General features: G+C 39.2%; 1 protein-coding gene across 8 annotated transcripts in view; it reads right to left on the reverse strand.

The window, feature by feature from the left end:
* Positions 1-447: 447 nt before the first annotated feature.
* The window catches only part of mybpc1 (myosin binding protein C1), a 36,106-nt gene continuing 9,654 nt past the window's right edge, over positions 448-26,899 (reverse strand). For 2 of the 8 annotated variants that reach the window (XM_039601167.1, XM_039601166.1), the window contains 33 exons: positions 26,168-26,239; positions 24,586-24,801; positions 23,542-23,589; positions 20,872-20,913; positions 20,438-20,479; positions 19,663-19,773; positions 18,771-18,919; positions 18,572-18,689; positions 18,430-18,481; positions 17,701-17,757; positions 16,392-16,400; positions 14,016-14,182; positions 13,768-13,900; positions 12,509-12,517; positions 12,122-12,246; positions 11,920-12,025; positions 10,941-11,107; positions 10,677-10,842; positions 10,491-10,597; positions 10,255-10,391; positions 8,753-8,912; positions 8,556-8,660; positions 8,284-8,472; positions 7,612-7,746; positions 6,724-6,891; positions 6,509-6,597; positions 6,238-6,433; positions 5,977-6,116; positions 5,732-5,891; positions 5,168-5,304; positions 4,906-5,092; positions 2,720-2,758; positions 448-1,271 (listed from right to left, as the gene is read on the reverse strand). In XM_039601167.1, the coding sequence (XP_039457101.1) occupies positions 2,739-2,758; positions 4,906-5,092; positions 5,168-5,304; positions 5,732-5,891; positions 5,977-6,116; positions 6,238-6,433; positions 6,509-6,597; positions 6,724-6,891; positions 7,612-7,746; positions 8,284-8,472; positions 8,556-8,660; positions 8,753-8,912; positions 10,255-10,391; positions 10,491-10,597; positions 10,677-10,842; positions 10,941-11,107; positions 11,920-12,025; positions 12,122-12,246; positions 12,509-12,517; positions 13,768-13,900; positions 14,016-14,182; positions 16,392-16,400; positions 17,701-17,757; positions 18,430-18,481; positions 18,572-18,689; positions 18,771-18,919; positions 19,663-19,773; positions 20,438-20,479; positions 20,872-20,913; positions 23,542-23,589; positions 24,586-24,801; positions 26,168-26,239 (3,719 nt within the window). In that variant the 3' untranslated portion in view covers positions 448-1,271; positions 2,720-2,738. The remainder of the gene's footprint in view (positions 1,272-2,719; positions 2,759-4,905; positions 5,093-5,167; positions 5,305-5,731; positions 5,892-5,976; positions 6,117-6,237; positions 6,434-6,508; positions 6,598-6,723; positions 6,892-7,611; positions 7,747-8,283; positions 8,473-8,555; positions 8,661-8,752; positions 8,913-10,254; positions 10,392-10,490; positions 10,598-10,676; positions 10,843-10,940; positions 11,108-11,919; positions 12,026-12,121; positions 12,247-12,508; positions 12,518-13,767; positions 13,901-14,015; positions 14,183-16,391; positions 16,401-17,700; positions 17,758-18,429; positions 18,482-18,571; positions 18,690-18,770; positions 18,920-19,662; positions 19,774-20,437; positions 20,480-20,871; positions 20,914-23,541; positions 23,590-24,585; positions 24,802-26,167; positions 26,240-26,899) is intronic. The other 6 variants (XM_039601169.1, XM_031758273.2, XM_039601168.1 and 3 more) reach the window with 6 other exon arrangements.

Consider the following 26,899-nt stretch of genomic DNA (forward strand, 5'->3'; position numbering starts at 1 on the left):
TTTGCCATCAAAATGGGTGTTTGTTCTTTCCGTCTTCAGATGGCACATTTTCTCAGTTTAAATATTTTATGTTTTCTATATTCTATTGTGAATAAACTATGGTTTTATGAGATTTGCCATTAAAAAATGGGTTATTCTGAGTCAATATCTGTGCCAATACTCTGTGTCAACTTTTGAGCACCACAGTAGGTCTCCTTTAACTAACCCCCTGTTTATATGGTCAAGTCAGTATATTCAAACATAAGACCTTCCATATGTCAGAGCATATTTTCCAGATCTCACATACATGACTCATTCTATAAACTCTCATTCTATTTCTAGTTTGCAAAATAAATAAATATGACTAAAATGAATTAATGAGGTCAATTACACAGTGAATCTGTCACAGACTAGAAAAGAAGATTAATTCCTACAACACAAGAGTACACAAATCAACAACAGAGATACTATTTTTTAAAGTGTCTTTTATTGTTGTCCACAGGTTGTAATTACAAAGGTAAAGGCATGCACACGTTTTAACCCCAATCAAACCTCAGCCCAGTATGAATCCAAGAATTCAAAAGTTTGATGCCATGTATGGACTGTGTGTAAATCTCTATATTGTCTTACTAACTCAACAGAAAAAGTGAAATATCAATGTGATTCATATCAGAAGAGTGAAAACATTCATTTGTCCAACATTACTCAAGTCTGTTCTCACTTTTTTTTTTGCCATGTATTAGTTCACTGACACCCTTTAAACATCAAACTAAATCTTTCAGAGCCCAGAAGTAATCAGTCACCTTCAAAAAGCACTCCTGACGAAAATCCACATAAAAATAGTCTAGCCGTGTGTCACTGTTTGTGCACCATGAGCTTGTTTTTTTTCACACTACAATTCCTTATTAAAGCTAGAACCAAAACACTGCCAACATGCATCTGAGCTGAGTCTTTCAAACTTAACAGAGTGATAAAGAAGATGAACTGCCTTTTTTTTTCTTATGGTAACTAGCTCCAAAGCTGCACACAGCATACCACACCGGACTGGTATACCCTCCCTCACACCCATCCACCTTTCCCACCTTCCCTCCATCCACCTGCAGGCTGCTGACCTCAGCAGTTGAGAGAACAGGGTAACTAGTGGCATCAGATGTTTGCAAAGCCAAAAATGTCTTATTGCACTGTGCTCAGTTTTTACTTCTCTTGCTCAACAACCTTCGACTCGGTCATATACTTGTCAATCAGATGTAGGGGCACTCCACGTTGCATGAGTTCATAGAAGGTGAAGCCTCCTAAAGGACAGGGAGAAAAACTCGCTTAGAATATTGCTGAGGCACAGAGACATATGTGGAGAGTGAAAAACAGAGAGGGGAAGATGAAGGAGAAAAGCTGAAGGGCAATAGGGTGAGCAGAGAAAAGCAAATAAAACTCAATGGAGAGAACCACAAGCTCTAAAGAGGGAAAGAGGGTGGTCAGGATGGCTTCTGTATGCAATGCCGACCCAGTTTGTCCCAGTTCCATAGTATATACTAACTGTCTTTGTATGTCTTTCTGCACAGTATACAAGAGTTTAAAGGCATGCTATCATTACAGTAGCTAACAGGCTAGCAATAAAAGCATACTGCATTCTAATAATGATCACTAAACACAAAATACAGGTGATTGGAATTTCATCCATTTATTTGGTAATTTGTAGTGAAGCAAATTATTAATTAGAGCAAATATGGACTATGCAGGACTTTTAGTACATGCATTTTTAAATGAAGGGATCTGTGGCACAAGATGCAAAGTCACTGACTTCACCTAGGTGTACAAAATTTGATCTAAAAGTTTCTCCCAAATGCTCAATACCACTTGAAAAATATTACATGAAAGTCTGGCTCCTTGGAAGCAAAATATAAAGAAAATACAGGTGGCTCAAGACTTTTGCACAGCACTGTATGTGACATAAAATAGGGACAAGCACAATAGTTCTGCTTTGATATTACTAAAGCAATCAACTAATAACACACTTAAATACAGCACTGAAAATTGAGACGAGTATTTTGTCACTTTCACCACGTGAACGCAGTGTAAACCCTGCATATTTGCTCAGTATTAGTGCATAGTATGGAACTGGGCCACAGCATACAAGCACAAGCACAGCTGATTCCACAACATGTTTCGATTCAGGTCTGCAATCTTTGCCAAAAAATTAATAAATAATGTCTCCAGTCATCTGCAACAAGCAAAAACCTACAAAATACAGTATATATAATTTCTGCTGCTTTTATGCATACACCACTCGTCAGGCAGGTCCAAACATAAAATATAGTTTAGTATGTTTTCTTTGGTGTTTGATGTTGTTCAGCCACAGTCAATGCCTTCATAGCATAGAGCTTCTCAGTCCCTTCAGATAATGCACTTGATATCTCAGCAAAGGTTAGAAGATTTGCAAACCTTTTACTCACTTAATTTCTGCTACGGGTTACAATAAAGAGAGTCTCACAATATCACGCCAACAATCAATTCAAATATTCAAAACTGAGCTATTAAAAATCAGCCAGGTACAGCAATCCAGGTTAAAAAAAAAAACCTGGCAAAAGCCGTCATGCAAATGTGACATGTTCTGTTGGTTCTTCTCTCAAGGGGAAGAACAACTGCTAGAGACCCACAAGCTGAGAAAAGCGAGGTTGCACAGGCTTGAAGATGCATAATGAATGACATAAGCTTCATATGCCAAAACCATATGAAAGCTTACCTTATATGAGAACATACATTCACAATTCTTGAGTTTGGACTAGGAGGGAGAAGAGAAGAGAAGAGAAGAGGGGTTAAAATGTTTACATGGAGTTATATGTGCACCAGGGAAAACAGCTGAGTTATTACTGAACTCTTTTATATGAGGAGTTAACCGTGGAGCATAAAGAAGACACTGGAATCTGTGGAGCATATTTTAAGATGGAGACATTGAATAATACAAACACAAAAACATCACATGTTACATATGTTATTGCCTCCTGTGGTGTGACTGGTGCTGAGGTGGTGTGCTGTGATGATGAAGAGGATGGCTGGATGGACTGGACTGAATAGAGAGAGGTGTGACAACACAAGGGATAAATGTCTGCATGTTGTGGTGATGGAAAAGTGTCACCAGATATTATGTACACTGGACACACATGAAATGATTATTATTTATATATTCTCTCAAAATGGAATCCATAGACCAGTTGCACCAGGTGTTCGTAAGTTTAAGTGTAGTTAGTCAATAAGTGCAGATTTACACGTCACTTTATCAAAGTGGATTGCACAAAACAAAATAAATCTTATGCAGACAAAACTGATAAAGCTGACGTCTGACATGACACCTAAACTTTAAAATGTTATACCAATAATGGTAAATGACCCAGTTGCTTGGCTTGCAAAGTGTTGGCAAGCTAGATGTGTTCATAAATTAGCAGTTACTGGCAAATAGCACATTTGCCTACAAAGTTCCTTGGTTCAGCCCCATGCACAGAAGGAGACATAATGCACTTTGGGGTTGTATCAGGAAAAGCAATTCATGTATAATATCTGCCAAATTAAACATACTGTGGATAGCCTTTGTGGATAAGGGAGCAGCTGAAAGTATCTATTTGGAAAAGTTCACCAATCTGTGACTGTTTGGAAACAGGTGTTGGGAAAAGGCCTCCAGTCCTTATAAAGTCAATGGGAAATTGACCTGTGAAAACACTTTCCTGTTTGAAATGAACCATTAAGTCTCAGCGATTCATTTTAATCATATTAAATGAATGAATGAAAAATTATTTCAAGTTTGTAAGTTTTGGTCATACAGTGTTTATCCAGGTTATGCTCATTGACTAAAAAACTTGTGACTGACCAGTTTTTAGGTCAAGCTTGTGTCGTTTCACAGTCAGATCCACCCCACCTCATCACATCTGGTTTCTAAACACTGAGATTGTGACTCTGAAAACAAGAGGCTTCAAAACAGGACTTAAGAAACCAGTGGGTGATGTCACATTCATCTTTTATATCGTCTGTGGTATTTATATTACTATGTGTCTTCAATACTTATAAGGTGCCTTTCTATTTACGTGAGCATTTAAAGAACTTCGAGTTTGACTGCAAGTGTCATTCACCCAAAAATGACCCGCTCGACCTCCTGAGCCACATGCTGCCCTAAAACAGCAACTACCATCCACATGGAACAGGGGAATAGGATTAACATGACACAAGGGAAGACAGGAGGACAAGATGGGTGAATATACAGTAGATAGATATAAAGAGAGACAAGACTGACACAAACTGGGAACAGAAAATGGAATTGACTAAATAAACCTAAGGTCATTTGGAACTAAACCTAAGAACTGACTGTATGAATAAGAAACCAATAAAGATCCTAATAAAAGCATTAGAAGAGAAAAAAATCTTGTAAGAATCCAAAGTGATTTCCCTTTTTCAGGCACTGCGACCATGTAGTTTGTCTTTTACAGCATCGAGCTCTCCCAGACACCATGCATGACCAACTTACACATTACTCAAGTCTAACACATTTGATAAGTTTTAATTGTGCAACCCATCTTTGTAAATCACCAGGAACTAGTTGCTAGGAGCCTGATGAAGACTTTACCATGAATTTACGAATAGCTGGTGCAACACAGTACAGATACTTACATGTCCACCGCCTATATCGTCCCTTTGCTGAACTGCACACACAGTTCAAACACTAGCGTACCCAGGTCGAGTTGGTTTCCCAAAGTCTCTCTGCCTCTGTACGTTCAGTGATGATTGTGATCATAAATTCGTTAATAGCTTCTGTTTGCATTAAAGAAGCACATATCTTAAAAGAACATTAAAAAATACAACAAAAACATTTGGGAAACCAGACTCAGATGAACACAGGCACCCAAGGAGGAGGCCGGGGGTCATATCAAGGTCCGCACTGACCTTTGACCTCCAGTTTGCAGTCCACTTGAGCCTCTCCTAGTTCATTGATGGCCTTGCAGGTGTACATTCCACCATCATAGGGGCTGGGCTTCCTGATCTCCAGAGTGCAGACTCCTTGGCTGCTAAACATACGGTAGCGCGGATCGTCAATGATGGTTATCTTATTCTTCATCCAGATCACTTTGGGCTGCACATAGATACAGAAACATCAGCAAAGGACTCTACTGATAGGACCACTTTTACTTTTAGTTCTTCCACTTACCCTTGGGTTGGCACGCACGCTGCAGTTAAGAGTAGTGTTGTAGCCGGCCACGGCGAAAGTGTTGATAAGTGGCTGTGTGAACTTCGGCGCCTCCTTGAAGTCGTGGTCATTGTACTCTTGTGTTTTCATCTGCAAGCCTGTGGGGGTAAGGGTAAAGGAATGGGGTTGTGCATGATACTGGCTCTGAGCGGTATCATGTGGGGTATTCCCTATGTGATGAGGGAAAGACAGTATTTTTTTATTTATCATCAGCTGAGACTGAGACACCATTGAAGGGCCTGTCAGTCATACACCGAACCCTTGGAGTTTCACAAGTGAGGCTGTGAATCAGGCTCACTTTAGGGTGGAAAACATCACTGACAGTACCTTTCGGATAAGAGCTGTAAAAAAACCCAAAACAGTAACAACAACTTTATATCGGCATGTAAGTAAAACATGATTTCTTCCAGAGTTTCAGCTTTGGAAGCTTTTTCCTCCATCTGAAATTAGAAGATTTGGTTTTTCACAGTAAATATTTTGATCTTACTCTCAGCTACACTCTCATAAACACACAGTCAGCTGTACCTTCTTTGACGATGAGAGCACTCTTTTTGGTTTGGGTGGCGGTTTCACTCAGGCCACACATATTCTCAGAGAAGATCCTGAAGAAGTACTCGTTCCCAACTACCAGTTCTGTGATGGTAATACAGTTGCGATGGTAGTGCTCAATGCACGTGAACCATTCCTAAAAAGAGTAAAGCATGTGAGCTGAACACTCTGGAGATATAGCGTATCTAGAATGGTTTTCGCAGTATGAGACTATCTTCTACCATTGTCTTTTTGTCTGCTTTTTGAATGGTGTAGCCTGTTATTGGGGCGTTCCCATTGTCCTTTGGAGGAGTCCAGACCAGAGCTACATTTCCACCCCAAACATCTTCAATATTCACACACTGAGGAGGTCCAGGTAGATCTAAAAATAGGAGAAAAAGGAATATAATCTCATAATATAGACATTCCTTATAAAGCTCCACTCTGATGTCGATGAGCACTTCTATCTTTCGTATGATCTTATAGTGATTTTGCTCACTCACCTACAATCTGTATGTCAAGTATGGCTGTGTCCACATGGTTTTCAACCTGCACTGTCATGTCATACTTCCCAGAGTGGCTGCGCTCTGCTTTGCGGATGAAGATGATGCTGTCACAGTCTGTGTTACGGATGCTAACTTGCGAAGGCTCTATAGGGATGCCATCCTTCAGCCAGGTGACCTTCGGTCGGGGTTTGCCCTGCACACAAATAGCAATATGAGCTCAGTATTTTGTTGAAGAGATGTGCAACATCAGTATAACTGGCATATTTACCATAAATGGCACCACGAGGTTGACTGTTTCTCCAACTTTGCGAGTGTAAGTCTGCTTCAAGTGCCGTGGGACGCGGATCTTGGGTGGTTCTGAGGAGCAGTTGCACCAAAACGTGTGTTATAAAGGAACGTTTTATGATATCTTTTATGTCAGTATTAATTTAATTTGTTGCAGTGTTACAGCAGAACATATATAATGAACTTTAAAGAGCTCACCAACAACCTCTTTAACCAGGATAGCATGCTGCAGGGTACGTGGAGCGCTAGCTCCAGCTGCATTGACGGCTTTGACACGAACTAAAATTTTACACCCTGGACTCAGACCGGTGATGGTGTACCTGGTTTTCTCTGTCAGCTCCTTGTTGGATATTACCCAATCATTAGCTGTAAGGAAAAAAAATACAGTCATGGTGAAAAATACAATTTAAACTGGTTTCATGTCTGACTGCTTGTGTGTATGTTTTGTGAGTTAGAAGAAACAAGCTAAAAAACTTGAAGAAGTGCTTAATAAAACTGGTTTTACAGATTGGTTACATGCTACAGCGGGTCTAATTTTTTTTCTCAGCCACATCCAGTGCACTATTGTAAGTCTGGTGAATTATACTTTATACTACTTTATTATGTATTTATTATGTATTTAAAAACTACTGGCTGTTATCCTTCGGCTTCAGATTTCACTTTTACAATATTAACAGTATAGTTTCTTCTAAAGCTATTAAATAATGGTGTTTGGAATCTTAGAGATGATTGTGCACGAAAATCCCAGTAGATCAGCAGTTTCTGAAAAACTCAGACCAGCCAGTCAGGTACCAACAACCATCCTACCTTCAAAGTTACTTAAATCACCTTTCTTCTCCATTTTGATGCTCAGTTTGAACTTCAGCAGGTCATATTGACCATGCCTACATGCCTAAATGCATTGCATTGCTGTCATGTGATTGGCTCATTAGATATTCTAGTGCAGGAACAATTATACCTAATGAAGTGGCCGAGCATGCATACACAGTAACTTGGGATTTACTCTTTGTGTATATTTTCTGTATGTGTATAAATTGTAGGGTCTTACTATCATGTAGTTCGTTAGTCAAGTGGAATCTAACTCACTTCCTTCTACGCAATACTCCACTAAGTATCCGTCCAGCCCAGCAGCTCCAATGGTTTCAGGTGGACGCCACTTTACGGTCACAGTGGTGTCAGTAACATCATCCACGACCAGCATGGTGGGTTCACTGGTAACAGCTGTGTGGAGATAAAGGTTTTCATCACTTGGGTTTAAACAGTGAATGTGAACAAGATGAGAAAACATCCATTTTGGCAAGTCATAAACACGTGACCAAGGCGCCTCTCACTTTAGCTGGTATGCCATCAGTCTCCCTGTCAGATCTCATTAGCCCCTGCTCTTGCTATCTATTCTTGTATTCTGAATCACATTTAACTCCTGCTGAACCCTCTAACAGACCTGAGCTCCTAAACCTCTAATCCACAGACGATTTGGCAGCCATTATAAAGACATATTTAATATCCTCTAAAGCTCTTGCGTGTCCAGTGGAGGTCACAGTCAAAATGCTTGGGATAGTGGGTATGAGGGGGAACAGCTGTGTCGCTGGGGTACCAAGGGCAGATCAGACACGTGCTATCACAGGACCCCACTTTAAAATTTTCCCATTATAATAAAGCCTTATGTAAGAGTGTATTATTCTTCCTTAAATAGAATTTTTGTAGATCATAGGTCATAGGTCAGGGTTTGTGGTGCTAAGAAATGTTTGGGGGACTCACCGAGAGGAGTAAAGGCTTTGGAAGGTTCACTGGGTTTGGACACACCGATGGCGTTGACTGCAAAGATCCGCACTTCATACGGCACTCCTTCAATCATCTTCTTGGGTTCAAATGTAGTCTCCTTGATCAGGTCAAAGTTCAGTCTCATCCATCTGGAGCTCTGCTTCTTTTTTCTCTCAACGTAATAGCCTTTAGAGGGCAGGCAGAAAGTTTGTTATTTAACACCAACACATGCATGTAAAGCTTGGTAACAAGTGTGCTGCAAGGTTTACCTAATATTGGCGAGCCTCCATCGTATTTTGGAGGTTCCCATGTCATAGAACACCAATCACCACCCACCTCTGGAACCAAGGGAGCTTCAGGAGGGTCGGGGATATCTGAAGACAACACATGATTCAAAAATGATTCAAAAAGCAAGTTAAGAATTGTGTATTTTATATTTTGTTTGAAAGGTGCTGCACTGTCTTACCAACAACCTTGATTTTGACACTTGCTGTGGCTTCACCAGCCTCGTTCTGCAGGACTATCTTGTAGTTTCCTGTGTCCTCCCGCTCAGTGACCTCAATTGTCAGACTCGTATGGTCGCTGTATGTCTCAGCGTGGACGCGGTGACCTGACTCGAGAATCACCTGAAGTAAAAGAGATTAAAGGCAAAAGAGACAGAAGATCTCGTGAGTACCGTATGAGGACACAAAAACAGATTTTTTTGTTCACAAATTAGTCTTTCTATGAAAAAAATTAAATTTACATAATAACTCTAAATGTGATATTCACTCACATGGTACTAACTAGCTACCAAGCAGGTTAGAACAAACGTTAAAAGCTCAATCACAAGAAGGTGAAAATAAGATGGTAACCTGCTTGCAGCTAGAAAAAAAGAAAATCGGTGGTTGCACTGAATTTTTTCACATTTAGTGACAGATTGCAAGTAGCTGCAGTGACTGCTTTCGCAAAGGTCAATTCTGGGAGGCAACCTGTCTCCAAATAATTACAGTCCAACAAAGTCAGCAATCACGCTTGGATAGATTAGAGGTGTGTAAATAACCAAAAATAACCAAAATAAACCAAAATTATAAATGTGGAGAGATTGACAGCACTTTGCAATCAGTCTGACTCAGTCTGCACCAACGACTCAAAGTGTCTTTGTAATAGGGGACTTGACTCAGCTGGCTGCCTTCTGGTTGTATTCCTATATAAAAGCAATGTTATCGAGTACCTCTGTCATTTGGCAGTTACATTTCTGTCCTGCAGCAACTATTTGTGGAGGTATTTCTGGTTCAGATCTCTGAGGTTCTGGCTGAACTCTGAATGCAAATAGTTAATGTGAATTTCTGCAGACAGCAAGAGATCTGAAGTTTTTTCATCACTGTTAATCCGTGTATGACCATAAATGGATTACATATAATTGTCAAGCTGACCCCATTCAATCTCAACCTGATAGCAGACTGACTCCATCATATTGCCATTTTATCACCATCTTGGCATGCCAATGTCACTTTCAGAAAGCCAGCTGACTACAAGTGGCTACAAGCATTTCAAACACAACAAGATTGCAAGTTCATTGCACATGGTGACAATAATTTGTCATGCCTCAGTGTCCAATGGCAGTTTTGCCTAGTGTTGCTCTAGCACAGTACACATGCATATAACCATAGATATATGCATATTTCATTCTTTATTAAAAAAATAATAATACGGTTATCATCGGTAATAGTGTATCACAACACCTATGTTCCTTTTAACAGACAAAATGTCCACTACAGTGTCAGTTCTGACCAAATAACATAAGGATGATACCTGAATATAATGAATGAAACAAATTAATATAGTCATGAGTAATATAGCCATTTTTTAATGATTCAAAGTGCATAAACAATACGGTTACTACAGACAGAGCAGTTTTGAGTTGGGCTAAGGCGCTGTTGTTTTTTGTGTTGGTAGTGGGGTGAGTACAGAATCAAAGGGCCTCACCCTTTCACCCTTCATCCACACCACTCTGGGTGCTGGTTCTCCACTGATTGGGATCTCTAAGCGGAGTTTATTTCCTGCCACGACAGTTACAGTGTTGTCTGGAAAGTTCAAGCTGTCCAAGTGTACCCTCGGAGGGTCTGCAGAAAATCAAATGAGGTCATTAGAAAGAGAGAAAGCATAAAGAAGGAGAAAAAGGAGAAAAAAAGCTCCAGTCCAGTGAAGCTAAGTTTTTGTACCAATGATGTGGATTTTGGCAGAAAGGCTCTGTGAATACCCCTCAGGTACGAAAGTGTAATCTCCTGCATCGTGAAGGGAGCTGGCTGCAATTTCAAGTCGATGGACTCTGAAAAAACAGAAATGTGTGAGACAAGCATTTAATAAAAACAGCTTTGATTGAATAGAGTTCCATAGCAAGGTCATACTTATTTCTGTGTATGATGTTGATGCGATCGCTGGGTTGGATCAGCTGTCCATTCCTGTACCAGCGGCCTGGGACGTTTCCTGGGTAAATCTCACAGTGCAACTTGATGGGCTGACCCAGCAGTACCGTCATGTCCTGCAGGTCCTGGTACACCTTCAGTGGTTTCACTAAGTAAAGTATAGAGGAAGGCCAGGATAGAAGCTGTTTCTTTAAGAAAGCGTGCAAGCAGTAGAAAGAATTTAAATACAGAGAAGATGCTTCATACAGTCAACTTGTATATGAGCCTCAGAGGTGCCACCAGAGGCCATGATGGAGTATGTCCCAGTATCGTCTCGTGAGGCGTCATCAATCACCAAAAAGTGTTTAGTTCCCTCACACTTAACTCGATATCTCGATCGCACCCCTGTTGGAACCTCAACACCATTCTTCAACCTGAAAGAGCATTTGAAATGGTCACACACCAACAAAGAAGCAAGTTCCCTTTACATCGCGCAAGTGGAAATGCTCTTACCTTCACTATTATAAGGAGCTGTGAGTGCTACAGTTGATGGATTACACCAAAAGTTTATATAATCTCTGATCATGATCATTTAATATCTTTTTCATGACTGCATTTCTTTCACAGAGATGATTCACCACTATCCTTCTGGGTGTTAATAATGGTTGGGCAGCTCTTCACACAGTTTTAGTAGTTTTATTAATTTCCATAGAGGTTTTCTTTTCTTGGTGCAGGGCAATAACCCGACACTTCTGAAATGGAAATTACTCACTGCATCAGCTGCCCTTCCTGACACACTCCCAAAGGGATTTGTGTCTTCCTCCAGGACTGAACCAGGGATCTCTTGTTTGTTAGCCAAAACCACTACATTAGGGAGCCACTTACTCAATGCATCAGTTAGGGTTAAATAACATGTTGCTAGCCATGGCCTATTTATGACTGCAGTAATTATCTCTAACTACCTTCTAATAAAATAATAGTTATGTCAGCTAAGTTAAGTCAGACAGTGACTTTTTTTTGGGGGCCAGACAGTATATCTGCACATTACCCCTCTGATTACTATTTTTTTTGTAATACAAACACTTTTTAGGTTCAAATCATATTTTACCATACACTTAGTTTGAGTCACAAAGGAGCTTTTAATTTAAACTTTTTAATGATTCTCTTGTTTGTTTATAGCATAAGTCGCAATCATGTGTTATTATGTTAGTCATAGCATGTTTAAATGCTTCATGTTTATTCTTACCATTTGACTTGAGCACCTTCCTCTGACACTTCACACTCCAGCTCAATCCTCTCGTTCACTGTGGTCTTCACAGGCTCAAGACCTTTAACTATCTTAACTGGTAACTCTGTTGGACAAGAGGGAAGAAAACTAAATGATTGGCTCCTTAAGCCAACAATTCTTCATGGCTGTTTTAAAAAGGTTAAAGGTTTAATCACGTTACCTTTGACAAAAAGCTCTGTGCTACATTTCTCATCTCCTGCGACTACCGAATAGGCTGCGTCATCATTGGCGGAGCAGTTGTTGATGACCATAATCCTTTGTGTGCCCTTATGCTCAAAAATATACCTAAACAGGAAGTGCATTAATTAGATTGCGCATCATACAGTGGTCCCAAGATAAGAATGTATATTATTTCAAATTGGTGATTACAGAAAATAAACACTATTAGGAAAATCAAATGTACAGTAGCTCTAAAATGTAATTGTGATCTTTCAGTCAACATGCTTTAAAAATGCTGCACAAACCCAGAAGTGAAAATACATACAGAAAGGTGAGGCTCACAACAAAACTGTGACATGGAGAAGGGAGAGTGGATGAATGGACTTACTTCCTTTGACTTAAGGTCACCAGTGGAGCCAGAATGGGGCCGGAGCACAGGAAGTGCAGAGCAAGTGATTATGGCAGACAGGAAGGAGCACCATGATATGACAGACAAACAACAAACACAAAGAGACATCATGCCTGGAGGGGTACAGCAACAATGTTACAAGAAAGAGGATCAAATGGGAGAAAGTCTTTGGAGAAGGGAGACCTGGAGACCAAACCCAGAAAACAGCAATATCCTCCCAGATGGCTTTAACTTTAGATGGCTTTGAACAGAATTAGCTTAATACTGCTCACCTATAAAGAATCTATAATCTCAAGAGGCCTTGTCTTTTGAAAAAAAAATATGCACGTCTTTATCCATTTACATGCCATTTGCAGGCTGATAACATGAAATAAAAGCTAAATTCAATCTCTTCTTCTGTCTCTTTGCTGTGCTTTGAAATCAAAAATATCTAGTGTGGCAAAAACATTGCTCTGACTCTGCTCTTAATGCACTGCTGCAAGATACGTTATATGATATAGACTGTTAAAAGAATGAAACCAGTACAAACATATTTTTGTGCACTGGAGGAAGCTGAAAAAACCCTCCTATCCTTTCAAAAACATTATAGTTAGAAAAACAAATGTATTCAGCCTTAATACGAAGATTCTTGTTGAAAAAGATGATTTTTGGTAATACTTTGTGATCCAGTATCTATTAAAACTGTTCCAAAACCAGACTTTGTTAAAGACCTGTGAAGGAGGTACCACCTTTTTCCTGTATAGAGGAGGACATATACAGCAATTAATGGCAATTACAGACAGCATATGAAATCATACTCTACATGTACACCCAAATGTAGCTCTGAATTCTTAAAAATGCTAAAACGTTTGTTTGATATTCGAGCCACATTAGAGTTGAGACTGTTACAGTGTGCTGGAGGTCAGCTGGCAATGGTTCACAGTGCAGTGGACTAAACTGGCTGCAGATATGTTGCATTGTTATATTTCAAGATGTCTTACTATGCTACTGTTGACTGTTGATGTATTTCTTTTGGGGTTATTTGTACCAGTGTTTGTGTGGAGTAATGTGCAATGAAACATGTGAACCATTGTGCTTTAGGCTGGTGACAGAATGAAAACATTTACCAGAGGACTGGTAAAGGAAGGAATCGGCACAAATAAAGTGCATTTCTTAATACATAAAATGCATTTTATTTGCGCAGTGCTCAACCCAAGAGGACAAAGAACTGAACAATAAGGAAAAAGGTCGTTACATACTTGGGCGAGGGCCTGATTTCCTGTCCGTTCTTGTACCACTTCAGTTCAACTGTGGGGTCAGCCAGGTCCACCACTAAGCGGATCTTTCCACCTTTATCCACCTGATATGCAGGTTCCAGCTTCTTTGCAAAAGCTTTGAAAAGACAAAACTTAAGTCAAAGCAGGATAAAAAAAAAAAAAAAAAAAAACACCACAAAGACCTTAATGTCTGAAAAGAAATAAATATTAATATGCACTGATTTATCTACCTTCCAGCTTCTTCTCCTCTTTAGGCATCTTTTTCAGCCTCTTCAGCAGACCCCTCAGGTCTGTGATGCCGTACATAAAGGCAATCTTTTCATACTGATCTGGCCGGGCGTTCTTCAGGATCTCCCACACATCCACCTCTGGAGTGTCATCCTGCTGTTTGTGCTCCCTAGCGGTGCCGAATATGAAGGAACGATGTGAGGGCAGGATTTATTGGCTGGTGTTTGCAACATGTCCTGAGGAATCACTCAATGACCTCATACTGATGTAGTCAGGAGATTTAATTAAATATAGCAGTCACTGGGAAGTTTTCCTCTGTTTCTGGTTTAAGCATGCTACAATATTTCTCTGCAGAGCATTCTTCAGGACATGTCACACAAAGGGATGGGCGTGGTGAGCTGTCTAGTTGTGTGCTCACATTGGCTCTGAAGTTACTTGTTAACAGGGTAGCAGCGCAGTTAATACAAAACACAGAGGTGTTCTTTAACTTGTGGAAGGTTAACTGCGTCTGTGTGTTTTTCATGTGTTTAACCACTTTAGAATTACTTAGATAGAATCTTGAAACACAAATACAGATCACAGATAACTACAGCTACAGCTACAACTACAGATAACTATTTAGATCATAATGATAATCCTAATATCAGGATGGCCTGCCTTAAGAGCTGGGACACAGACCAGTAGCTCCAACACTCCTGGCTTGAGCCTAGCTGGGGGCCTCTGTTGCACGTCTCTTTCTCTTGTTTTAGTAGTTATACTCAGTTTATATATTTGTCTTCATTTTTTTCATCTATATATTGTTTTATTTGGCCAGTTTGGGGGGTAGAAGCAATGGCGACGTCTGCTTTATTTTGAATATAGTTCTCAAACCACTAAAAACTGTGCAACATCTGTTTATAGCAATTGTGACACAGAAACCCACAAACCTAGTTGTGAGCAATTTAATGCAGAGACTTTTTGTCTTTCTACTGTCTGCATCTGCAGACGAAAGGCTAAACAGGATTGTAGCTCAGCTGGACGGGACTCCATTGTCGTTTATATCTATTCATTAAAAAGCCTTTTGTTGATGGACACCTTCCTCATGCAAAGGGATTTGGTTGAATTGTTCCTGGATGAAACAGTGTACATTTGTTTCTGAGTCTCTAGTAATTTTCTGCAGTCATTAAATCATCATTAGATCACTAACTTTAATGACTGAGGGTTGTTTCATGGTGCAAAAAAAGGATATTTACATAGTGTATTTATCAGTTAATTACATTAATATCCAGGTACATTATTTTATGCCTAAGCTAGCTAAGACTTGAAAAGAGCTCCTTGTTGCGAGCCATCTTGCCCCAAAAAGTTTTAACTGTCTTGATTGCGAATAAATAAATAATAAGACTTTCTAACTTGCTTTCATAGTTTATAGCATGCTTTGAAGGATGAAGATTAACAATTAAATAAGGATTAAAGAGGAGGCTTCTTTAAAGAGTAAGGGGAGAAGCTTTTTTTTATCAGGATTAAAACACAAGAGCAGTTATAGATCAATTAGAAGGGTTGTTTTTTTCTTTGACAGATGCTTGCTCATTGAATGCTTAACAGCTTTGTGCAATTTGTTGATATGAAGGATGCATGCATTTAGGGGAAACCTGCAACAAAGATTGTCATATAGCTCTTGATATGGCCCATCCCTTTGTTTGCTGGTCGGTTGGTTTGATCACATCACAGATGCTCCGACAATGTTAGATGATGCATAGAGACAAACTGTCTCTATGCAGAAGGAGTGTTAGAGTTATGGGATTAAGGTTAATAAACATGTCGTTCTGGACATGAGTGTATTCATTAGTGTTAAATAGAGAACATTCAATCAGCCTTTTCTTTCATTGACATTTTTCCCAAATGTCTGAAAGCTTGGAGCTGAGTTGAGTAAGATACAATCATATTCTCTACATGTGTTTCACATTCGTTTATTTTCAAGCAATTATGAAGACGCCGAAATAAACATGGTGGTGCTTGCCTTATATTTCTAGACTGAAATAAATGACAATGTAGTGATAACACTATTTTACAGCTTCATTTCTCCATGGCCCACTAGCACTTCATTAATGATCCAAAATGGCGCTCTTTGCCTCATAAAGATGCGACTTGATTTCACAGCTTGATGAAGACAAGTCACCTCAGTGTCAATGCTGCAAGACCCATTTCCATCATTGCTGAGTGCTGGTGGGGCATTTAGGAATGCTGCCTTCAAATGAAGTGTTACCGTACTACAGGAGGCCAACACTCTTGCTCGTCCAATACCTAGAGCTACATGTCATGCTGGGGACTCTACAGGATTACAGTACTCACCCGCAGTAAGGTCTAATCGTTTTAATACCTATGGTTTTCGTTCTACTAACCTCTGATTTCTGAATGTATAGGGGAGAAGAAGAGACAGGCCCAAAATAAATATATAATTTTGTCAGTGAGCAGTGTCACTGACTAGGTCTTGTACTCACACTCTGCAATGTATTTCAAATATGCATCATGGTGTTTATTTTGAACCACTGGAGTAGCTTTGCTATTGCACAGAGGTTTTCAAGCTGTAAGGCACACCTCCCACTGGAGGAGGTTACTGTGACTAAACTCTAAGTGTTATACAGGGTGGGCCATTTATATGGATACACCGTATTGGCATTTGTTATGGGTCTGTAATGGTCAATCCACTAATATATGCAAACTCTTAATTTGAAATATTTTTAACACTGATATATGAATATTGTTTTTATTCATAATTTTCCAAATTTACAGTTTTATATATAAGGCAATAAGCAAATAAATTTATATTAAAACACAATATTATTTGTCATTAAGATGCCAAAGTACAGTTACATTTACTTGCATTTCTGAACATAAAATTAATTTTGAACATTAATTTCTGAAGTCCAGCTCAAATCTGGGTAGAAAAACATAAATTCCTAGTTAAAAGTTTGTTATTTGTCTAAAAAATAACATAATTTTAAATTTTAAAAGAAGTTTTTGAAAGAATTCTAAAATACTTGTGGTCTATGTGGCCTTTTTTAAGGACTGTATGTAGCTATCTGTCACCCATTTAAATATGTTTGCATTTGCATTTTTAGCATTTTACTGCATTTTACTGATAAGAAACATTTTGCTCACTGGTTAAATCTTACTAACTGTGTTAATAACTGCCAAAAGATATGCTTCAGTTCTTTTAGTTAAATTCTTAATTAATTTGTCTGTATATTGATTAGCATCCACACAGTCTGCAGACACACTTTGGTGAATAAACTTGCTACTGTTTGCTACTGTTAGTTATAACTAAGCTAATCTTTCCGACCAAATATGATAATTTTTAGGTGCAAAAAGCAAGACTGCAAGCTTCATGATGCTAAACTGACAGCGACGATGCCCATCTTTTATTATATTTTATACAATATTGAAAATATTGTAGTGTTTTAGTATGAAGATGAAAAGTGGGCACAGCTAAAATTGTCTAGGAGAGGGGCCCGCGGATTTTGAAAACCCCTGTTATAGCTTCTTTGATGATCTGAAGAAATGTGCTTTCCACTCATACAGTAACTGTGTACAAATTAAATTTACAAATGATGTGAAAGAAGAAGAGAAAAGAAGCAAATCCAGAGAAGGGGCTTAAAAATACTAAAAAAAAAACCCAAAATCCACTCAGTATTAGGTTGTGACTCTCACCTATGTTTTAGAAGACCACTAAAGTCAAGCTCTCCTGCATCTTCTTGTCCTTCACTGCTGTTGTTAACAAGAAGAGATTAATAGAGATTTAATCAGTGCTGAAAAAGCTAGAAGCACTAAAAACAACGGTAAAAGAGCATCACAAAGCAAAAGCTCTGATCTCAATCGATACATTAGCTCCAAGCTAACTCACGATTGGTGCTTACACAGAGACCTTTTTGTGTCTTTTTCCAGATAAAAGCTTGAAACAAGGTGATTTGTGTAAAACACATCCAGAGCTGTCCCGGGCAACATTGCCACAATGTTAAAGTACCGTTATTGAAGTACAACATTGTGATTATGCAATGCAAGAGGGATGCTTTGAGTTGCTTTCCAGTCACATTGTTTGGAGGGAGAATCAATGTGCAAGAGTTGGCCTTTAATTGCACAGTGAGTGAGCTGGTTGATTTGTAATTACCTTGCAGAAAGGTAAATGACATTATTACAACCATCTTGTCACACTTACATCTCATACAGAGACATTACTTGATGGAGCGGTGTTCAGTGTGCCTAAATGAATGGCACTTTTTCTTATCTTCATTTTTTCAGGTGTCTTTATTAGTATGTATAGAATATTAGAGATCCTATAATAGAAAAATGCCTTGTTTTGAAAAGAAAACATAGAAATTCTGTTAAATTCTGAGTCCATAAGGGTTCCTGCTGACTCATTCATAAAGGTCTTTTTATTACCTTCTCTTGAAAGCGGATCGAATGTCAATATTCTGTGAGCCCGTTTCAGCTTCTGTAAAACAGTATCAGCACATAGTATGCAGGATTTTTGTTTGTGCCTGGGTTTTTTTTTGTTCTAAAGTATTTTAACGGTGTGACAAACCTTTAACTTCCAAGTCAAAAGAACAGCTATCAAACTTGTCCTTGTAGTTGACCTCGCACCTGTAGTTCCCAGCATAGTTATCTTTGGCCTTGATGATGTGCATCTCAAATGTGTGGACCTGATAAAAGTTTGTATAAGAGTATTGTTATCACAAAATGTGCTTCCATACCTTCTAAAGAAGGTGAGGGTACATGGGTACCTTTGTGACTCGGTCAAAGGTCTCTTTTAGCTGTAGATGTTTTCCTGTCTTGCTGGCCAGATCCATCCATTTCCCTTTAAACCACTTGACAGTTGGTTTGCGCAGAAGATCTTTGGCCTCCACTTTGGCAACAAAGGTGATGTCACCACCTTCGGACAGAAAAGTTCGATATGATTACAGAGAAAGCGTAATTGGGTACCAGCGAATACTAACATAAAAAAGCATTCAGTCACAGAAACACAAATATATTGTATACGAGTACAGATGCAGAGACTGTTTTAACTTAGATATCAGTGTCGCAGTGAGTGTTGCAGTGGTCTCTCTGCTCTCTATGTGTGAGTACACTTTTTTCGTTAATGGATGCATTTAAAAAAAAAAAGTGTACTGGCACTACTGGTGTAACACTAAAATGACAAACTAAAAATTAATTAACATATCTGTTAACACTCTGTGGGAGGCGCTGGTTGCTGGGTGTGTGCATTTTCAAGTCACTGCTGCAATCTGCTAGCAATCACAAGGACATTTTTGGTGCACCACCCTCTTTGCAGCCAGTTTCACCCAGCAACCACTCGCCATACATAAGTTTTTCATGTCAGACCGGAAGTTGCACCCAGTTTCAGGCCTGAGCAACTGAGGGATAAGAACATTTCCAACTTAGTGGTGTCTCTACTTATGCTTATTCAGCAAAAGCATTTAACATTATAAGTCAAAGTTAGCATTACCCAAAGAGCCACAACAGTGATCTGAAATAAGGCTGAAATAAAGAAAGATATCTTGGCTCTTCTAAATCCTTTGCCTACTGCATCTGTCAGATGGATACAGTTTTCCTTTTTGCAGGTTTCCCTGTGAAGTCCCTCCTCAGATCTTCTTTCTTCTTCATTCTATTACTCACCCACAGTGACAGTACCACTTTGGGGGCTCTCGATCAGCAGGGTGGAGAGCGGTGGGTTGTCAACTGGCTTTTCCAGTTCGTCTGGTGCCTGACCCTCTCCCAGAGACCACACTGGTCAGTGAGAAAAAGAATCACATACGTGAAACACAGCTCTCCTCTGCCACAGGCTACAAATAGTACAGTAAGGAGTCTTAGCACCCACCTTTTACTTCTCATCTGAAATTTTTACTTTTACCAGTCCAGAGGTACAAAGACAGACAGAAAGACTAACAGACACACATCACTTCCAGCACTCACGCCTCACACAGCAGCAGGATCTCAGCTTGCAACATGGAAAGCATGAAAGATATGCAAATAGAACAAGCAGCACCTAACGTTTTATTATTATCATTATTATTATTAAAGAAAAACTGGGTTTATAAATTCTTCATTGTCTGGATACTGCAGTCTTCTTTGGATCCTGGAGGTACGAATGAAGATAATGCTGTTGCCATATGATTGTGATTCACCTCTGTTGGGCACTGTGTTAATACTTTACGAAACTTCACCTTGGACAAAATCTTGTTAGCTTTTCTCTGAAAATCTTAAACCTTCTGAATGAAAATGAAAAAGATATAATTCTCTGAAGCCCACTTCATGCCCTTTATGGTTATGGAGGACACAAAGAGTTGGGGAGGCTTCAAGAAAGCATCTTTTTCATGTTTCGCGCAATATTCTTGAAACAAATGAAACCGAACGAAGGTTCTCTTGAAGTGTAAGGCTACCACTTTATTACCTGAGTCCTTTCTCCCCATGGCTGGCACAGGGACGCTATCATCTAAACAAAGACAGAGAGAAATTTACAGCATATTGTAAGAAATAGTACTGTAAAGTCCACTGAAGCAAGCACACACTCAGAAAACGATGACAAGCAGTTAAAGGTATGCAAGCAGTGAGGAATTCTGAATCAAAGGTCAGAGTTTAAAGAATATGCGTGCAGTGCTTCTTTTTGGTTTTTTGTATCAAACTATATTGTGAACGCTGTTCAAAAGTTATGTTAGCAAGGGGGGTTTGAATATTTTGACTTTCTTCTGCTAAAAGGCTAACTTCTAAACACACAAAATGCCTAGAGATAAACATGTCTCCAACATGTTTTCCACACTCAGCCACTGAATGATTCTGATTTAAAATAAGCTACTTGGTCAAAGATCTAAAATGGTGGGATCTTACTAGGCAGCTCAACTGAGAGTTTCTTGGTTGAACTGGAATCCTCTGTGGAAAAAAAAACAGAGTTATATTCGAAATTAATCACTATAAATATAACTACTGCCGGTGGTTTGATGACTGTTGTGGCTACAACAGTGTGGGCTGGACATTTAAAGATTTAGGGAAGCTGCTTTGCTTTTTTATTCAGAAGTTGCATTTGTGTCCTGCTGCTTCCAGCAAAAACAGACTCCAAACATACACTATATTGCCAAAAGTATTTCCTCACCTATCCAAGTCATTGAATTCAGGTGTTCCAATCAATTTTATGGCCACAGGTCTATAAAATCAAGCACCTAGGCACGCAGACTACTTCTACAAACATGTGAACTCTCCGGAGCTCAGTGAATTCCAGCGTGGTGCCATGATAGGATGCCACCTGTGCAGCAAGCCCGGTTGTGAAATTTCCTCACTACTAAATATATCACAGTCAACTGTTAGTGGTAGGTCGCCAACTCTCTGCAGAGCCAGTTGCAACAGATCTCCTAACATAATATGGCCTTCAGATTTAGGTCATGATGAGTGCCTAGAGAGCTTCATGAGATGGGTTTCCACGGCGAGCAGCTGCACGAAAGCCGTTCATCACAAAGTGCAATGTAAAGCGTCAGATGCAGCGGTGTAAATGCACAAATGCACTTCAGAAATTCCCATAAACACACTCCTAAACCAAATGTATATATAATATATATTAAACCCTATGGATTAAGAATTGGATCTCACTCAAGTTCATATGCTTGTGAAGGAAAAAGAACAAATACTTTTCGCAATAAAGTGAAGCAGGAGAACTGGAAGAGGTGTCGAGGAAAAAAAGGGAAAAGCAGCAATTTTAACATTTTGCTCATTAGGGGTAGAACTCTTTGATTGCACCTTTTATAACTAATATGTTGTTAACCGAGATGACTTACTGCCTGGGGGAATTTATCTCATTCATTTGACATAGAAATACTAAATATGCTTTTTTAGTACAGCAGAAATCGCAGGTTGAGTGTTTGCACAGCTCCTTTTAACCCAAATCGTATGTTCACATAAATAAAACTGATATCAGGATCATAACTAACTGAAAACATAATAAAGAAAAATTAAGAAAAAAACAACAACAACAAAAACAAAAACAAGGAGCCTATACACATCTGTATATGTGGTATAATGTATGACAGCTGAATTAACACTTGAAGGCATAAGTGGCATGCACATTTGCATTACAATAGTGATTTATTTGGTGTATATTTTGCATGATACGTGCATATAAAATATCATTACGACATCCATCTTTAGTTATCTTAGAGAAATAAAGGTTGAAGTGCAGGTAGAAATTATGCAATGCAAGTTTGCAAGTAGAAATCACACATTTTCTACATGTATGTCAACAAGCATAGACATACATCTGAAGTTTACAGATGTGACACATCAGTATTAAATATTTATATCATTTAGATTGTAAAGGGTACCTTTGTCAATGCCTAAACCAGACTTAAAAACATGTACTTATAAAGCTGTAAAGCACATTAGACACCAGAGAATTACAGTTTTGGTCAAACACCCATCATAGGCAAGAACATCCTGGTAATTTAGGATATTTAATGGTTTCTCTGAACATTTTTTTCAGGGGTGGGATGATTATACAGCATACATCTTTGTTGAATTAAAAAGAGAAGAACAGGGTGCACAAGTTTAAATTTACTTTTGAATTTCTCTAGTACACATGGGGTCGTTTGCAGAGCCACAACTCAAGTTGGGATCATAAACAACTGCAGATTCCAAGATCACCATTTCAAGCTATTGTACATAAGTACAAGTAGCTGATTGAGCTACTTGGCCACAAAAACAAGAGGTATGTTTGACAGAGTAAATGAGAAGCTTTCAAACCTAAGCATACTGTACAACCTTTCAAGCATGGTGGTGGTAGCATCATGCTCTGGGGCTGCCAGTCGTACTCATGTATTGCAAAAAGTCAGTGATATAATGAAGAAAGACTACTTCCAAATTCTTCAACTTCACTTCACTTGATCACAATTGGCTATTGCAATGGGGCAACAATCCCAAACACACATAAAAACTGGTTTTGAAATGGATAAAGTTAGCTAGCTATAAGCTTCCGGAATGGCCTTACCAAAGCCTTTGTGACCTATGCTTAAAAACAATCAACTAGCAATTCTGCCAAGAAAAGTAGTCAAATATCCAAATTGAATTAAGCCAGAAGGGGACGTATGTATATATTTTAGCTTGGTTTTTTGTTGTTGTTTTTTTTTTTTTTACCCTGTGAGAATACGATGAAATCAAAATTAAATTCAACCTTTTGTAACTAATTATTGTTTTTTAAAGTCATTAAAGATTCCACCCTGGAAAAAAAATCAAAACATTAAAATCCCCAAATTACCAAGATATTCATGCCCATGATGAGTGTATGTAAACTTCTGACCACCACTGTAGGAAGATTTTATTATTTCACTTTGTAGTTCTTAAATTCCTTCCTGTACAGGAGCAATAATTAAACTCCACAATTTTCTACCTAACACTGCTATTCCTTCAACCATCTTGCTAAAGTGCTTGAAATATTTTGGGAGCACTTGTTATGATTAATTCGATTGCTTTATGGCAACCATAAGGAACTTGAAAAGGTCTGTTATTGGTACCAACCTGGATGAGGTGTTGGGGATGGGGTAGTGGCTGCAGGTTTAGCATCATCTGGAATAAAGGTTGTCATTGACAAATAGACCCACTTATCAAAAGACTCAAGGTCAATCACTGGCAGGTCAACTTTGACATAAAAGCACCAGGCCAAGAAGGCCAATGACCACATGCGAGACAACTGTGTCATGCAATTCTTGGACAGAATGAATGAAAAAGTTGTTTGATGAATTGGTTTGTGCAAAACAAAACCCTCTAACTGCTGTACTGTAGAGTGAAACAGTGTGAGGTCATAGCTGTGTGGGCAATCAAGAGTTTGTGTGTATTGCCGTATGATTCTTAGTCTGGCGTAACAAAAGCACAAGCAGACTAGCGTCAAAGTGCGTGTACACACACACACACAAACTGGTATATCAGATAAAATTCAGCCTCGAAGCAGCACATAGTGGTAAAAAAAGCTCATGGCTAAGCCAAGTAGCTCCATCTTTCCTCTACATAAAGAAAAATAATCCAAGGAAAGCGGCCTGTTTGTCAGTGCTTTAATGTTCGTATGTTTTTGCCTTGTTGTTTATGGATTATAAAGAACTAAGTTTGATGATTCACCTTGCAAATAAACTGCATCACTTTCATTTTGCCATTTCTCAACCTAATCAGTACTTTATCTTTTTATATAACTCTTTGGATCTGAAAACTCATAAATTTTGTTGTTGTTTTTTCTTTGAAGTTTTCATGCAATCAAAGTTAGGGTTGCACTGTTTAGGAAACAAGTGAGAAGTCAGTGCATGATGCCAATCAATCAGAGTGAAGTCCAATGTTGACTTAGCAAAGTAATCTATTATCTTTTTATTGATAGTAAAAATATTTTTAAAGTTATGTTAAAAAAAAAAAAAGTTGCCTTAAAGGTTGCTTTTGCCATGCTGCAGTGCAGTTGTAATGTGCAACTGAAAAGACTATTTCAGTGCTCAGTGCGTTTGCTTTGATCAGCTGGAGGGGTAAAACATGCACTTTCACTGAGAGACATGGGATTGTTTCACATTAAGGAAGCATACTTACCAGGTGGTGGGGGAGAGCAAGTGCCCTCTTCCTTTAAAGTAGAGTTAGCGGACTCTGCTTGCTCTTTTACCCCAACCCCACCAGGCTGTGGTTGGATTGAGCCATTCACGGCGGGACACGGCTCCTGAGCCACCACAGCCTGTACTGGCTCAGGCTCTGTGGATTCTGGTTTCTTCCCATCAGTCTCTACTGGTTCTTTCCCCTCTGCTACTGCCTCTGTACAGCAGACAAAGCGCCAGGCTGGAGCAGCAAGCATTGAGCACAAACACACGAAGCCTCACAAGACAATGCTTGCTCAAATGAGGTGAGTATAAATAGCTAATGACCAGATAGACTGAAATTGGCGATATTTGAGGCAGGAAGATGAGTCTAAAGCTTAAGTAATATGTATGATGTAAGACCTCAGCAAACACTTTCACTTTTAAATATTGGTTAGCATAGCAAGATGTTTATTTTGTAAACTGTGGCTCAATTTAGGATGAAATAGATGACAAAGCAGGGTATGCTTTAGGGTTAGCAGGTCCTTCTCAGTCATCCCTCACTTACTTGTTCAGTGTTTAGTTTTTCCTGCTGAGTAGATTTTGTTTTATCCCACTTTTTCCTCAATTAATATAGGATACTCTATGGACTGGTATTGTTAGCTCTGTTAGCTTAGTTTTATTGCATAGTCTGGGTAAAATCCAAAACTGCATTAGGTGGTGCTTCATTTTTATAGTATTTGAAGATGAACAAGAGAACCAAATGACAGCAAAGATCACCAAAGCAGTTGCATTTTTCTTGAGGATCACTGAAATACTTGCATCTAATATCCATCCATCTAATAGTGTTCAGGTCATATTATTACAAAGGACAAGTGTCAGCCTCATACTGGTGCTTTAACAGAAATCACCAGAATCAATAGGATTGTCCTTTTAGCAGAATGAATGTGGCAAGTAATTCAATGCATCACTGAAATATTTCATCTGGAGCTAAAGAAGTGACCTGACAGACTGAAAGAAAACCACCAGTAATAGAGCAGTGCTTTAAAGTCCAAAAATTCATCTCCTATTAAAGGAGTCTAGTGGTAGTCTGGCGTTTTATCAAAAATCTCAGTGAAGAAGCTATCTGGTCATTGCATATCTATACTGTAAAGTGATCAAGGAGGCAGGGATTTACTAACTCAGTAAATCGGGACAGTTGGCCGTTGACTGGAGCCAACAGAGTCAGTAAAGCCCAGGATCTGTAATCCCTCATAGACCTCCTGTTTGATAACATATACAGTTGAGTACAAAAACAGCCACAGCATGACTTAGTAACAGCTCCATGAATCAAGGCACGTGCATCTAGAGCAGTGCAGGCATGTGGATGTGTGCACGGTGAGTGGGGTGGTTTGCTGCAGCTAAACTAACTTCTTGTGTGAACATTGTGTGCTGAGTGATCATACCTCCACAAGAACAGTGCAGTTTCAGGCCTCGCACAGTGAATTAAAAAAAATAAAATCGTGATGGCACACACCAAACGAACACGTGATGTGAGTGTGACCAACAAAGAGTGCGAAACATTCTGGGGCAAGTGAAGAGGGAGGCATCAGGGTTATACCCACCTGGGGGTGGAGATACCTCCAGGGAAATCTCAGGTGGGGGTGGGGCACCGCTACTTTCTGGGGCAACACTTTCTGAGCATGTGACAAATATAGTTGTGGATGGAACAGCTGCTTTTGATAAGCAATAAAGCTTCAGCATCTGCAGTGCCTCTCTCGCTTTCACACACACACACACACACACACACACACACACACACACACACACACACACACACACACACACACACACACACACACAAACAAACAGACACACACTCACACGGACAGAGACACACAGCTATATCCACCCACCTGCCTGCAAGTATGCATACTTTATCACAAAACATCATAATTTTCCAGAACATCCTCCTAGACTCATCAGTAAGCTCTCTGACTGAAAATGTGCTGTTAATATGTCAACACTTGAGGCTGTGTAAAGGTCGTTCATGTTGAAATGCACATTAATACACATTAATAAACACACCGGTTGGAAGTGTCGTGCTTCGTCAGGCAATGTCGTGCATTCATTATATTCCTCAGTAACTGTTAGATCCTCTCATTTCAGAGAATGCGTGCTCGAAGGGATTACACAGTAAACTGACAGGAATGCACGTTACTGTTACAGCTATAAAACTACTGGTACTCTAGCTTTGCCCTGTGTAGCTTCCACATCTGAACACTAGGATGAGTGTTGGGCACTGAGACACTATTTTATATTGTGCTACAATAATGGGATTATAACGACTTAATGAT

Source organism: Oreochromis aureus, linkage group 17, assembly GCF_013358895.1.
Source record: "Oreochromis aureus strain Israel breed Guangdong linkage group 17, ZZ_aureus, whole genome shotgun sequence".
NCBI lineage: Eukaryota > Metazoa > Chordata > Actinopteri > Cichliformes > Cichlidae > Oreochromis > Oreochromis aureus.